At 39.9% G+C, this 15,911-nt stretch overlaps 1 protein-coding gene across 1 annotated transcript in view; it reads left to right on the top strand.

Moving 5' to 3' along the window:
- MUC6 (mucin 6, oligomeric mucus/gel-forming) overlaps positions 1–15,911 on the top strand; it is a 44,693-nt gene that overhangs the window by 17,724 nt on the left and 11,058 nt on the right. Inside the window, exons 16-34 of the mRNA XM_064714125.1 lie at positions 212–344; positions 989–1,238; positions 2,401–2,453; positions 2,576–2,685; positions 3,435–3,586; positions 4,348–4,489; positions 4,954–5,064; positions 5,433–5,618; positions 6,034–6,273; positions 6,706–6,862; positions 7,597–7,740; positions 8,265–8,327; positions 9,154–9,201; positions 10,487–10,666; positions 12,641–12,682; positions 12,908–13,141; positions 13,834–13,881; positions 15,262–15,550; positions 15,623–15,708. Of these exons, the coding sequence (XP_064570195.1) occupies positions 212–344; positions 989–1,238; positions 2,401–2,453; positions 2,576–2,685; positions 3,435–3,586; positions 4,348–4,489; positions 4,954–5,064; positions 5,433–5,618; positions 6,034–6,273; positions 6,706–6,862; positions 7,597–7,740; positions 8,265–8,327; positions 9,154–9,201; positions 10,487–10,666; positions 12,641–12,682; positions 12,908–13,141; positions 13,834–13,881; positions 15,262–15,550; positions 15,623–15,708 (2,668 nt within the window). The remainder of the gene's footprint in view (positions 1–211; positions 345–988; positions 1,239–2,400; positions 2,454–2,575; positions 2,686–3,434; positions 3,587–4,347; positions 4,490–4,953; positions 5,065–5,432; positions 5,619–6,033; positions 6,274–6,705; positions 6,863–7,596; positions 7,741–8,264; positions 8,328–9,153; positions 9,202–10,486; positions 10,667–12,640; positions 12,683–12,907; positions 13,142–13,833; positions 13,882–15,261; positions 15,551–15,622; positions 15,709–15,911) is intronic.

Below are 15,911 nucleotides of genomic sequence, written 5' to 3'. Positions count from 1 at the left end.
GACTTAGTTCTGTAGTTCAGCATAGAATCATATTGGTTGGGAAAGATTTTTGAGATCATTGAGTCCAACCATAAATACAACAATGCCAAGTCCACCACTACACCACGTCCCTAAATGTCACATCCACATGTCTTTCAAATACCTTCAGGGTTTAGCACTTCCAAATGTCTGGTCCCCAGTAACAAAGTACTCTCTGTGTGTTGGGTTTCAGAGATGTGTCTACCAAGCCTGTAATTATGAGGAGACCTTTCCTTATATTTGTTCTGCACTGGGATCATATGCACGAGCATGCAGCTCCATGGGTTTAATCCTTGAGAACTGGAGGAGCAGTATGGACAATTGCAGTGAGTACCTGAACCAGCTCTTAGTGGTCTGCCATCAGATGAGTAATGAGGAAATAGTGATCAGAAAGAAGACATGCAATTGGGTAACAAATATCCAACTATTAGATACCTTTCTAGTGTCTGTCTCAACAGGGTTGCTATTTCAAGACTATATGAAAAAGATTGTTCATATGCTTTAAGGTGAGCATGTGGATGCTTCCAGGACTTGATAATTAAGGTATAGAATAGCCAGAAAAATAAAACTATCCTGTAAAATGGGAAAGAACTAGGGAAAACTGACTACAGATTTTATTTTATAATTTTGTAACTCAGACACATGCATGGGTTTCACTGTTACTCAAAAATACACTGATATTTCTGCTAAGCTTCCTTTGCATAATTAAATTCCAAGATTCACAAAAAAGCTGTAAGGTATTTTACCTTCCTGAAACTACTGAACAGCTGCATAGTTTGCTGTTAAGTCTTGGTCTGCAAAATGTTTTGCTAGAGCTCCACATCCACAGGAAGAGAAGCAGCTGGAAGCATTAAGCAATGAAACTATTGGCACAAAATAAGCAGCACATAATAAGCAAAAGGACATTATCTTTTACAAGGAAGACAGTCAGTAAGTGAAGTTTAACATACGCTCTTGTCTTGTTTTATAGCCATTACTTGCACTGGCAATCAAACATTCAGCTACAACACTCAGGCATGTGACAGGACATGCTTGTCACTCTCCAACCGAGCCCTGGAATGCCATCCAACTGATATTCCTATTGAAGGCTGCCAGTGTCCTAAAGGAATGTACCTGAACCACAAGAATGAGTGTGTTCATAAATCTCATTGTCCTTGCTACTTAGAGGACAGAAAGTACATCCTGCCTGACCAGTCAACAATGACTGGTGGGATCACCTGGTAAGTGTGTCAAGTTTAAAGGAGAACAAAGTGAAAATGGAGAAGAGGGGGTCGTCATGTCTCTGTCAAGGGTCAACTGCAGTACGCAGACAAGCACCACGCAGCTACTGACTCATTCCAGCAGGATGTGGAAGGAGAATCATGACAACAGCAAGAAACCTTATGGGTAGAGATATAGACAGTTTACTAATTTTTTTAATGAATAATAAGCAAAAAGCTTATTTAAAAGCAAAGCAGCATGAACAATCAAAGCAAAGTAAGGAATTGATTCAGAACTTCCTGTCAGCAGGCAGCCATTCAGCCATTCAGATGTTTCCAGGAAAACATGGATTTGCCATGCATAATGGTTTGCTGGGAAGATGATTTGCCATGCATAATGGTTTGCTCAGAACATCCCTCCTTCTTCCTTCTTTACCTGAGCTTTTATTGCTGAGCTTGATGTGGTATAGTATGGAATCCTTCTTTGGTCAGTGGGGCCAGCTCTCCTGGGTGTGTCCCCTCCCAGTTTCTGCTCAGAATGAAAACACTTTGCTTCTCAGCCTCCTCCCTGGCAGGGCAGCCTGAGGAGAAAGAATGCTGGGACCCTGTTCAGCACCAGCTAAAACAACATTGTGTTATCAACAACGTTTTGGTCACAAATCCAAAACACAGCACCACTGAGCTGCTAAAAAGAAAATTAACCCCATTCCAACCCAAACCAGTACAGTCTCCTTTATTTTTAATAGCATAAATTTATTTTTCAAGACAACTTTTTTGCCCTTTTCTAAACTACAGATACTCTAACTGAGCAGAAAACATGTTACTTACCTTCAGCTTGGAAATGTTACAGAGAAAAATAAAAAATAATAGCTGAGATCTCATTATTCCTACTAGGAGATTTTGTCAACAGCACTTAGCTATATTCCAGACAAGCTTCTGGAATAACTTGATAGGCCATCCTCATAGTGACAACTGCCTATTAATGATAACAGGCATTCACTTTCCAAAATGATGTTACTTTATAGTACAAAAAGCGAAGAGACACGTTCAAGACTCATATTCCACTTCAAAGGATGGGAAGGAGGTAGTAACATGAAGGAGACATTTTTAATAAAACAATATTGCAAAAAATCAAAATTTCTTTCTTAGAAGAGATTTTCATTGATTTTTTTTTTCTTCCTAGCTACTGTGTTAATGGGAGACTAAGTTGCACAGGCAAGCCTCAGAATCCTGCAGGTAGGAGTCTGATATCGTTTACTTAGAAATATTTTCTGTTCTTTATTTTGTAAAATGACTACGTCACTGTTCTCTTCTATGTTAATTTCTCCTCAATGTTAATTTTTCTTCCTTTTTCCTAGAAAATTGCAAAGCTCCTAAGAAATACATATCATGTTCTGACAATTTAGAAAACAAGTATGGAGCTGCATGTGCCCCTACCTGTCAAATGCTGGCTACTGGAATTGAATGTGTGAGTTTCACAGCTCTGGGATATTTATCCTTTTGAGAGAGGTAGAATGTTCTAGTTGTTACTTAAAACTAGACTACATTGCTTCTAGTGAAATTAAAGGAATTCTTTTATTTTACATGATGCAGTTAAATATCAGGCTGCTGACAGAAAAATTGTACATACATTTAAGAAGTTATTAAAGAAAGTAATTGCATGAAATAATGAATTAAATTCTATTAGAATAAAAATCCATTAAGGATGCTTAACTACATGGCTATAATCTCTGGCTCAGGTACTCCATAAACTGTGACTTCATGTCAATGGAAATATGGGGTTTATGCTTCCTGTTCTATTTTTTCTCAACTCTTTGCTGCTGTTGATCACAGAATGCAGGAGACCTGGGCTAGGTGAAGATCTGGGCTGTCCTAATAGGGTTTTCTTATATTAAGGAAACAGACTAATTGGAAAAATTGTAATAAGCTTCCTTGATATGAAGAATATTCTGTTGTGCTGTTTTTGAAAGACTGGTAGTGATGGAAGATAAATTTTTCAGTCTTCAGGTGTGTTTAGTATCTCAGACCACAAGTATAAGTTACAGCTTCAATGAAACTAGTTCAACTGACAGCATATTAATACAAGGAACATCACAAAACTAAAATCAAGCCCAAACAGAACTTGGCACAGGTTCACTCTTGACACCATTCACATCCAAGATAAAATGCATCTCACAATATTTTCTTTTTGTTTTGCAATCTGTTGGCCTTTCCCAGATACCCACAAAGTGTGAATCAGGCTGTGTCTGTGCTGAGGGCCTCTATGAAAATCTCGATGGCAAGTGTGTGCCAGCTGAGGAGTGTCCATGTGAATATGGTGGCCTTGCTTATGGAAGAGGTGAACAAATCCAGACAGAATGTGAGATCTGGTAAGAATCACAGGGTTTTTCATTGCAAATCTGTTTCACTGAAATTTACAGTCACATAAAAATAAGTGTTTAACTGACGTGAGAGTAGGAAATGGCAACAGCTGAAAGGAAGAAATACCATGACAGAGTACAGGGATTAACAAGAGAGAGAAGCTTAACATTTGATAATATGTGTATGAAATAAGAGTCATTGTACCAGCTTCAGGGATAATTTCTGCCTTATGTATGTTCAGGAATAAAGGCATCAGTAGGGCCTGTGACTGTAAATGATATAAAGTCAAGTATTATTAAAAACCCACTTAAGTAAAGATGAGGGCAAAATCTATCTTGCTTTTCTGTAGATAAAAGCAACCACCCCCAAAAAGATTCCCGTCTCTTTAGCAGTTTTCTCAAAGTACTTTATTCCCTTTCCAGTTATTAATCTATTATTAAAATAAAAAAAAAACCAACATTCCCCAAACTACACAGAGCAGTGATTTCTGATCTCATTAAGAGCAAAAATAAATGGGTTTATATACTTTCTTTAATGAAAAAAATACAAAAAGTACAAAGTACAAAAAGGTTTCTTCTTTATTATTAATTCATTTTCTAGGCAGTCCATAAATTTTAATTCTGGTTCTTATATTAACCATAACTTGGTCTTAGTATACATAAATCAATTAATTGAACATGTTATTGATAAAAGTGGATATGTATAAAAATAAGCAGGTGAAGATGGCATTTCCTTGAAATCTGAGTGTGGTTTCTGTTCTCACTCCCAGCACTTGCACAAAAGGCAAATGGAAATGTGTTCAGAAAACAAGGTGTTCCTCCACCTGTAATCTGTATGGAGAAGGCCACATCACCACCTTTGATGGACAGCGCTTTGTGTTTGATGGCAACTGTGAATACATATTGGCGATGGTAACCTGCTCCCTTCTGGTTATTGCAGCAGCATCTCAGCACCAAGAAATAGCTGGGTTTAAGAGACTAATAAAAATGTGCTAGGATGCATCAATAAACAATACAGCACTTTGAATCTTTATAACCACTTACTGAGTTTCTATATATTATGTTTATTTCAATGCTTAGAATGAAAATCTTTTACTTCTAAAAACCATAATTTTCATGCAAATATGACCAATTTTATATTTTAAAAAATATGTTTAAATAGTCATTGTATTCTGAACCAGATAAATACGTCTTTTAGGGAAGTTACATCAGTTTGACCAGCAAAGCAGAGGTCATTGCCTCATAAAACAGAATTACTCGTGACATTTTGGGCATCCTGTGTTTTCTTAAAACTTTAATGTTTTAAGTTGGAAGACTTCAGGCACAGTCTACTGAGCCTTTGTGCTTCTTGTGGTTTGTTTTGGGTATTTTTTTAGGATGGCTGCAGTGTTAACAGACCCATTTCCTCTTTCAAAATTGTTACTGAGAATGTCATCTGTGGGAAATCAGGAGTTACGTGCTCCAGATCCATCAGCATTTACCTTGGGGTAAGCTCTTCTTTCTGCCATTATCTAGCTGAAGAGATTTTAAGAACAGGTTTTCTTCACTTATTGGAAGCTTTAGCTGTATCTTAAGAGAAAATTTCACTTACAAGATCTATGTGCTAAACCTAGAGCCTTGGTTTTAGTAGGAAATGCCATAGCTGTTTGTTTGGGTTTTTAAAATTCTCATGTTGTGTTTCATTCTCCAAGAATCTTGTCTATGTAGAAGCCAGGAAATTTTTAAGTTTACTCTGCAGTGAATTGCTCAATCAAAAAAATACTGTTTTCCTTCTGCAGTATCACAGCAGCTGAACTTCAGCAAGGAAAATCCTGAAACTTGATAAGTTGTAACTCCCAAATAAATTTTCTTCCAGAATCTGACAATCATACTGAGAGACGAAACCTTCGCTATCTCTGGGGAAAATCCTGGTATAAGATACAAAGTGAAAAAGAATGCCCTTCACCTGATGTTTGATATCATTATCCCAGGAAAATACAACATGACTCTTATTTGGAATAAGCACATGAACTTCTTCATCAAGATCTCCAGAGAAACACAGGTATTGCAGAATAATTTCCTTGAAGTGTCCCTCCATTGAAATTGAACATTTGATTATGGTTGCCTTGAATCTCTGTGATGGCAAAGATTTTCCAGAACTGCTACCAGCAATTGACTTTTATCATTATCTCCAAAACAGCAGAGATCTTCACAAAAGGCTAACTTTTAAGGGATTTCTATACTGCATTCAGGAAATTTTTGGGCTAAGTGTTTGTAATTTTTGCAATTGCACATTTGAATTTGTTCTCTAAATGTGAGAGTTTACAGTTTAGAGGACAAACCCATGCACAAGTATGTTATGAGAGAGTATTTGTAGATGACATTGACTCCTAAAGCACAGGAAACAGTCAGTGACCAAAAGGAAAGGTGAGAACTTTAACTTGCTGAATTGATATTGGTACTTTCATTGAATCTAGGAAACCATCTGTGGTTTGTGTGGTAACTATAATGGCAACATGAAGGATGACTTTGAAACTCGAAGCAAGTATGTGGCATCAAACGAGCTGGAATTCGTCAACTCTTGGAAAGAGAATCCCCTCTGTGGGGATGTGTACTTTGTAGTGGACCCCTGTAGCAAGAACCCTTATCGTAAAGCATGGGCAGAAAAGACATGTTCCATCATCAACAGCCATGTTTTTTCTGCCTGTCACAATAAGGTAAGAATTTATTTGCTCTTTTTTTTTATTTATAAGCATAATCCGTATTCTTCCAAATGCTCACGCTCCAACAAGTGATTTTCTATTTGGTAAAATGTTTCAACAAAATACATATAAAAATGCTTATGGCTCACATTTATGTTAATTTTCTTTTTCTTTTTTTTTATTTGCACTTCACAAGCCCTTTTGTGAACACAAACCCTATGTATGCTATTAACTGACTAGCTAAAACTACAAGAGCAAAAAAAGAATGAAGACTTAAGAATCGGGAATTAGTCGATCTGTTGGTGATACTTGATATTGATCAATGCATTTTCAGGTGGTGAAAACCAGTGAGAAATGTGGATAATGCTGCAGTGGCTATGCATATACACAGAGCATAATAGGCACAAACTAATCTTGGAAAATGAATCCCTTCCTTTGGCCATGCAGGTGAATCGGATGCCCTACTACGAGGCCTGTGTCCGGGACTCCTGTGGGTGTGACATTGGAGGGGACTGCCAGTGCATGTGTGACGCCATCGCAGTCTATGCCATGGCATGCTTGGAAAAGGGCATCTGCATTGACTGGAGGACTCCTGAGTTCTGTCGTGAGTTTCCTTAAGCTCTCCTTAAATAGGTTTAAGAGATTTTTATTATCAGTATATTCATTTGGCAGCATGGGAAACAGTAATAACTACCTCAAAGTTTGCATTTTGTCTGTGGGCAAAGAGTTAACTTTAGTCACCCAGGTTTTGAAATCTGTACTTTACCAAAATATTTTAATTCTTTTTACCATGGAATAATGAGAAAATAATGTGCTCACAGAAAGCAGATTGTTTCTTCTGCTATCAGTGTATAGCAGAAGTGTGTAGTGCACTGTGAGTTTGCCAGCAGAGAAAGCATGAAATAGTAAAAAAATATGTTTCATTTGAGCTATGGTGAAATCAATTTCTGTGTGGATGTCAAGGGAATATAAACAGCTGTGTTGGCTGGGACACTGTAAAACAGGAAAATGACATCAAGGTGTTCCAAAACAGCAAATACAAAGGAAAAAAGAGGATGAACATGCTACAAATCAATGTTAGAGTTGTCATCTTTGATGATTTTTTCCACATTTCAATCTACTGTGTATGAAAAGTTGTGGAAATGTCATCATTCTGTACTTGCAAAAAAGAATCTGACTTCCGTGAGTTAAAATATTTACATCAGAAGCTAATCACTGCAGTGTAGTTTTTTTTTATTCCAACTGTTAATTGATTTTGTCTTCCTTCTAGTACTTTGGAAGTATCATGTTATTAATTTGAAAAACAAAAATCTTCTCTCTTGCTTGTCCTTTCTTTAGCTGTCTATTGTGAGTATTACAATTCTCATAAAAGAAAAGGAATTGATGATGCTTTTTCCCATGGCTACGACAATGACAAATGCACCTGGCACTACAGGCCTTGTAACTGTCCAAATCAAAACTACAAATATGTCAATATTGAAGGTAATAATCTCTACTACTGTAAACCAGGAAACAGTAACATAAAAAAAAAAAAAACAGCACTGAAACAATTATCAGTCATGCCACAGTTCAATAATGATAATCTAATTGATGTTATTTTTTAAGAAGTTTTGCTGATATTTCCCTTACTAGTAGTGTTTTAAATACATAATCAACTCAGTAGATGTACTAAATTTAGCATTATATCAAGCTCAGGCTGTCTGGAAGAGAAATTCTGACTTGCACCAAATCAAAAGAATGCACTCTCTACTTAGGAAAGAAAATGTGGAGAGAGAAATTAATATTTTTATTAAACAAATGGATATAGCTGGAGAAACTATACAAATTCCTACATAGACAAAACCTCTTTCTGAGGATAACATTGGAAATACTTACCTAAATAGATGATGTTGAATGTGATACTTTTTTTAAAAAAACAGATATATAATATATTCAATTATAAATAGCGTTAATTAAATGTCTTTCTCTGAGAAATGTAAAACAAACTTCTCTTCCCCTTTCTTCAGGCTGTTACAACTGCTCTCATGATGAATACTTTGACCATGAAGAAGAAAGGTGCATGCCATGTGGTAAGCAGCATTTCTTTCTCCACAGTAACTTGAAAACCACACTACAGCTTTTGCACAGACTCAGAGAAGATATTTTTCTAGTATCTCTCCATAAATGAGTGTTCATCTAAACACAACTTCCTTTCAAAATAAACCCATTACTATACCTCTTGTAAAATACAGTATTGGTGTTCTAATCTGTGTGAGTCACAGGCTCAGCAGAGCTGTGAGTCTCAGAGGTGTTCAGCACATTTCACAGGAAAAAAAGGGAAACGTGTAGGACTCAGTTAATATGTTTCTAGATTATTTTTTGTTAATTAGCTTGAGGTTTATTACCATATATCTTATTTCCATGAAAACCTATCTTAATAAATAAGGTTTTGGATAGACTCTAGCTGGACAGTTTGGATTTTCATGCAGATGTAAAAAAACATAAAGAACAAATGTTTTTTAAGAAAAATTAAGAATAAAATTAAGAAAAATTAAGAACTAAATTCTCAAACAAAATTCTGTCTTGGATAACCAGGATCTCAGCTAGTGATCTCCCTTACATACAAAACCATGTTCCACTATCCCTGAAAACTGAGGTGCCCTTAGCCATAAAAGTCATAACAAAGATAGGAAAAACTTACTTGTGTTCATTATAATAATGAGATGTATTGATTTCTTTGTAATTAAGTTCTTTGATGTGAATTTGACCACTGAAATATGTAAGATTAAATACTTTCAGGAATAGCTCAGTAATTAGCACAGTTCTTGGAATCCAATTCAATGAGATGTACCTTATCTGGGATATTTTAATATGTTTTTATTCACAAATATAACCTGTTTTGCCTTTATGTACCAGGACAAGTAAATGTTACCACCACACCTGAACCATCTTCACCTTTACCAGGTTAGTTTACACAGTTGGCCAATTGTGTAACTTACACACTGATATTATGTCCTGATAAGTGTTTATGAAATCAATAATGTCCTTTTTTGTGTGATATAGCAGCATTATCAGTTTCACATGCATAAGGTGAAATGATGAAAAATGTCCTTGTACCATAATATCCTGGGCAGCATCAAAAGCTGCATAGCTAGTAGGGCAAGATTGGGCACTGTGCCCCTCTGCTCTGATGAGAGCCCACCTGGAATGCTCTGTCCAGCTCTGCAGTCTTTAATTCAAGAAAGACAGAGGAGGGCCACAAAAATGACCAGAGGGCTGGAACACCTCTCCTGTGAGAAAAGGCTGAGATCTGGGGTTGTTCAGCGTGGGGAGGAGAAAGGTCCATGGAAATCTCTTTGTGGCTTTTCAGTACTAGAATGGGGCTTATGAGAAAGATGGAGACAGACTTTTTTAAGTAGGGCCTGTTCTGATGGGACAAGGGGTAATGGTTTTAAATCAGAAGAGAATAAATTCAAACTCGATATAAGGAAGAAATTGTTTATGATGAGGCTGGTAAAACACTGGAAGATGTTGCCTGGAGACTCTGTTGAATCCCCTTACCTGGGAGCATTCAATTAAGGCTGGAAAGGCATTTGAACAACCTGATCTGGTTGTAGACATCTCTGCTCATTGCAGAGGGAGTGGATTAGATTAATAGTCTAAGACAACCCAAGTCATTCTATGACCAAAAGGATCTCTCATAAATTTATGCCAAATCTTACCAGGGACTGGCCATATAACACTTCAACAATTGAAGAAAGTCTTGATGGAAAGGTGTGACTGACTATACCAAATCCCTATAGCCTGATACAGGAAAGGAGTCTACAGATCTTGATCTTAAATTTGTTAGAAATTCCACTAATTTCCCTGAAGACAGGTGGTATTGGAAAACTTTATTCTGTGGGTTGTGTAAATAATAAAATTATGGATACTATTTGATAGAGGATTGGAATATTGTTCCATCTCTGCTGATAGGAACTAGGGTGTATGCCAGATTCACTTTAAAGTCAAGAGAAAGGTATTTCCAAGAATACCTCTTTAATGTATTCATTGCACATAATAGCAAAGGAAGCAATGGATAACAGCTTTTCAAGGTTTAATTTAAAAGGTAATGGGTTTTAATAGTAGCTACTGCTAATAGCTATAAAAACACTTGTTTTACTTTAGAAAAATTCCATTAATATATATGTTATCAATAGATTATTGAGGACTACTTCTCATCTTTCAATTTTGATTTTTTTTCTCTTAGTAACAACAGTGCGACCTAAAGTAACAGGAAGCTCCACCATGAGCACACTTCCAGCAGTACCTAGTACTTCTTCTGCAACAACTGTATCACCTGAGACTACAAATCCAACAATAACTGCAAAAATTACAGTTCCAAGAACTTCACCCTCAAAACCTCTTGTCACAATAAAGTCAACTACTGGTAGGTTTTAGTGTTATTGTCTAAAATAAATTATTATAACCTTGTTCTAAACCTCTGTACATCATTGAGATACCATTCCTAGGAATGCATTTCAAATTCACACAACCTCCAAGCATTAGACTCCAAATCATGAAGCAGGCAATGCAGGCTTCCAGAAAGGAAGTTTGTAAACCAGAAATGTTCAGAAGTGTAGATTGAAAGTGCATAAAAAGATACAGGATATAAGCATTAGATTAAAAATGCAACCAAAAACTGAGTCATCTGAGAAATGAGATAAACAATTAGAAGTTCTATAAGCAGTGAGCAAGCCTGGCTCCAGTTGGCTTTATTAGCTCAGCTTCAGCCTCTTTTCCACTGGTTCATTTATGGGGTTCAAGGAGCACCCAGTCTATTGGCTCTGAACAATGTAAGCAAGCCCCGAAGCAGAGTCACACAGGTATCGATGTAGCATCTTTGTCTAGGCTTCCAAAGTCCTGTTCTCTGCAGGATGACTCTGCCAGCACAAATTACCTTCTGATTCTGTGGTTTGTGGAGCCTCATTTAGCCTCATACCAACATGCACTTCAGCTAATAAACCACCTTGGACCATGGCTCTCAGGGAAAGCAGAGGCAAAAACAGGTTCCAAAGGAGTCAAAACACATGAAAGCTGACATTGTGACAGATGATTTGTGCACTGAGGCAAGGGGAGGCTATAGTATGATGTTATTTAGCTTTTCAATACAAATTGCATAAAGCTGCAAGTGTGGCTGATTTGAAACATAATAAAAGCCAATGGACAAAGCCCACATGGACTTTAGCCAAAGTGACACAAAGATAACTACTTATATATTAAACAAATCTAATACAGAAAAATATAGAAAATTAGAACAGAGACAGACATGAAACAATTGAAAACAAATGTAACCTCAGAAATATTTAGTAAGCTTATGAGAACATGAATACAACAGTCATACTGAAAATATTTGAAAAATAAAGAATTATCTCTAAAATATTAATATCTTCTTTATAATTTATCTGGTTTTAATTTTTCTATGAATTGGTTACTCACATTATATTTTTACCTTTACCCCAAAAGAACATACAACATCAATTTTTACCACACCGAACATGACTACAACCATCACTACCCCTTCCATGAATACCTCAATGAAAAGAACCATGGCCACTACACCAAAGTCTGCTGCCTCATCACCTTCTGCCTCATCAGCTGCTGCTTCAACTGAGACAGAACAAGCAGGGGTCACCTCACCACCCTTCAAGACCACCACCAAAAGGGAAGCAGCAACCTCCTCAATACCTATTCAAACCACAACTCAGAGCACAACTTTCAGCCAGCCTAAAATAACAACAGCAGGTAAATAGCACTTTCTTACATCTGTCAGGTGAAGCCATCACTCACAAGGCATATGTAAACATACTCCTTGTAAAAAAGCCAAGCATTCTTACTAGTGGTCTTAATATTGCTAACAGAAAGGAAAGGACATGGACAAGAAGTGTGATTAAAATGGAAATTCATCTTGCCAATGGAGCAAGCATCTGACCTCAGAATATGATGTTAAAGCTAAAATTTCTCTTCCAACAGTTCCTCCAAATTTAGACAAAATACCTCTATGCCTCAAAGCAAGTTCTTGAAAACTCACAGACCACAGAATACATATTCCCCCTGCCCCTATATATTTCTTAGCAAGAAATACTCCCCCCAAAAATATGAACTTTTTTGAATGTCTATCACTCGATATACAAACAAGGACAGTGTCCTCTGAGGCTGTTTGACAACATGAATTGCTACATTTGCAACTGACAGGCTAAGACTGTGTGTGGTGGGAAGTCTATTGTATTGAGAGGGCAGCTGTACACTCTTTCCCAAACCCAGGTTTCTCCCACGTAGTACTGTTGGGGTGCATATATATTGGTGGTCTTGTGCAAGCAATTCCAGCTCCCAACCATTACTAATATTCATTCTTTCACCACAGAGAGTGAGGGAACTGAAGCAACCACTCTGCACTACCCAGAAGGTGAGTAAAAGGGACTAGAGAGATGTCTTTGGCCTAAGACTCTCTGCTTCACCTACCTCAGCTTTTCCAGATGATGGTCTTGCCCAGTTTGGAATACTTGGGAGGCGAAACATGTGCATCCAACAAGGCTCTTCTTTCCTCAGGAACTTTAGAAAAAGGCATGTCAAATTGTCAGAAGCACCCTTCAGACCCACCCTCAATCAACATGTGCTATTCTCTCTGCAGTTGTCACCCACTTAAGAACAACCTTGACACAGCCTGTGCAGCACCTCATGACACAGACACAGACCACCCCTGCCACATCCACCAGCAGCACCTCTGTCCCGAGAGAGACCAGCCCTGCCACCAGCCCAGAAGTTCCACTGACAAGGACATTTCCAAGCTCCACCTCTTTGCCCGTCACTTCAGCCTCATCTGCTTCTTCCCTCTCCTCAACTCAGCTGGGAACATCATATTCTGGTAAGGCTCTCTCCTGCTCTTCTTGCTGCTCTGCCTGCTTCTTCCAGCTCCCACCCTTCTCTTCTAAGCAGCATGCCCCACAAAGGCTTCAGTTTTGTTACTCATTCTCAATTGCCCCTGCTATTGCCATGGGACACCGGCAGGTGTTGGGCCTGACACACACATGACCCTGACTGTATCCTTCTCCCTGTAACTTCAGGGCTTTGGCTCTGGGGCACAGGCCTCTATTGAGGGTTCAGGCATCCAGGAGTTCCTGCCCTACAGCTACCAATAAGATTCAAGCTAAAACACCTCTCTCTTCTTACAGTGCTGCCTTGGGAATGCACAGTGGGGCAGGGGTGAACAAAAGGCAGGGAAACTGGAAACACATCTCCAATTTACAGTTTTGAGTGAGAGGCATAACCCAAGGCATGATCTCCAGCCAAAGGATGCCTAGGCCCTGGCACATCCATGAAAAGTGCCATTCAACAAATATGACCTTGTGGACCAGTGCTGACCCTGAGTGCAAGAGTCACCAGTGGAGGGTGGGCAAGAAACTGTACACTCAGCTCCAGGCTAAAGTTCTTTCACTTAGACCCACGTGCCAGAATTGTCTTAGTACTGATCCTCCTATTGGAAGATGCCACAACATGCTTTGCCTAGAATCCTTCCCAAGACTCAATCATTCTTTTCTCTCATCCCTTTCTTTGTAGCAAGGGAGCCAACCAGAGCTAAGACACCAACTACTAAAGTAGTACCAGGTGAGTGCTCTGGTCATGAAAAAGATAAGAGTCATCCCTGGCCAATGCATCCATATCCCTTCAGTAGCCATGGCCCTCCCAGAGAACCCTCCCAGAGAAGTCAGCAGCAAGCCAGTTTTAAAGTACCAGTAAAAAACTGATACCTCTTCCCCACTCAGCTGCTCGAGGAAGGAGATGAGATAACTTGCTAGAGATCAACCTTCAAAATAGTCAACAGCAAGTACTTATGAAAGAAAAGCAGGACAGGATGGAACATATTTAGGATAATAGACACCTTTATTAACTGAAAAACAAACCAAACCCAAAGCCAACCAGATTTAGTGGGAACCAGGCCTCCCATCCTGGCCCATAACTGAGCACAAAACCTTAAAAACAGAAGAGTCAACATCACCCAACTTCCCATAAGCCAGCAACATACCAATGACCTGTGCTTCCCTCCTGGCAGCCTTCACCCATGAACAGTCAACAGTGCCACACATCAGGCCACCTGTGACCACAGAGAAGATCACAGCCACCACCTCCATCAGCAGCACCTCCAGAACCTCTGTCTCCACAGAAGTGCCTCTGGAAACCTCTCCACATCCCAGCTCTCCAGCTGCCCCCAGCAGCCCGCTCAGCACCCGGCTGCCATCCACTGCCACCACTTCCACAGCCTCCTCCACAGCAGCTCCCAGCACCAGCCCCAGGCCCACACCTACAACCCTGAGGCCCAGGGCTTCTTCCCCAACAACAGCCAGTGCTGCAAAGGAGTCTCCAGTCACAGAGTCCTCTGCTCCCACCACAGCCAAAACCAGCCTGCTGCCATCACCTGCTTCTTCTCCCTCCTCAACTGTGTCCTCAGTGTGGCTCAGCTCCGCACAGCCTGGTAAGGTTCTCTCTTAAGTGTCCTTCTGCTTCTGCATGCTCTCCCTTTTCTCTTTTTCATTTCCATGAGTGCAGACCACTTGCATATTTTCTTTAAATTTGCTCTCCATTCCAAATTCTTTTTGAATCAGCAGCGTGATATGGTTGTCATTTGGTACTGCCCTGGGGCTCCGGTCACTCCCACACTGGCCACCATGTCAGTTCTGAAGTGGGCAAACTTTAATGTGCTCCTATTCCTTGGGAGACGTGCACATCCACACAGGCTCCGCTTCCAGAAAGAGGAAGAGGCATCATGCCTGTTGGAAAGCAGCATGTCATTTTCCTGCCTTTTTATGAGAAAAAAAGAAGGCAGCTATAAGGCAGAGCCCTTGGTACCAACTCCCTCTATCTGATAAATGCTCAGTGCAGCATGTTGAAATTGTTGATGTTGGTGCTCGCAGTCTGGAGCTACAGTAACCACATTTGTCTTCTCATTATGTCCTCATCCACAACTGACCTGTGCTTCCCTCCTGGCAGCCTTCACCCACAAACAGTCAACTGTGCCACACATCGGGCCGCCTGTGACCACAGAGAAGATCACAGCCACCACCTCCATCAGCAGCACCTCCAGGACCTCTGTCTCCACAGGAGCCAGCCCACCAAGCAGCACAGAAGCCCCTCTGGAAACAGCCTCTCCACATCCCAGCTCTCCAGCTGCCCCCAGCAGCCCGCTCAGCACCCGGCTGCCATCCACTGCCACCACTTCCACAGCCTCCTCCACAGCAGCTCCCAGCACCAGCCCCAGGCCCACACCTACAACCCTGAGGCCCAGGGCTTCTTCCCCAACAACAGCCAGTGCTGCAAAGGAGTCTCCTGTCACAGAGTCCTCTGCTCCCACCACGGCCAAAACCAGCCTGCTGCCATCGCCTGCCTCTTCTCCCTCCTCAACTGTATCCTCAACATGGCTCAGCTCCTCACAGCCTGGTAGGCTCCTGCCTGCATTCCATTTTTGATTCTTTCTGTCCAGACACAAGCTGCTTGCAGAGTTGTTTTCATTTTTGTTCTTGATCCCCTGTGTTTCTGCATTGGAACACTGGTATGGCCTTACTTAGTTAGGGCTCTGGGACACTGGTCTCTCCCATGGAGCCTGAATTGCCAGTCTCAGAGGGAACTGTCCTTAAACTCTC

The sequence above is a fragment of the Zonotrichia leucophrys genome, chromosome 5 (genome assembly GCF_028769735.1).
Source record: "Zonotrichia leucophrys gambelii isolate GWCS_2022_RI chromosome 5, RI_Zleu_2.0, whole genome shotgun sequence".
NCBI classification, from domain to species: domain Eukaryota; kingdom Metazoa; phylum Chordata; class Aves; order Passeriformes; family Passerellidae; genus Zonotrichia; species Zonotrichia leucophrys.
This window is presented reverse-complemented; position numbering and strand designations above follow the sequence as displayed.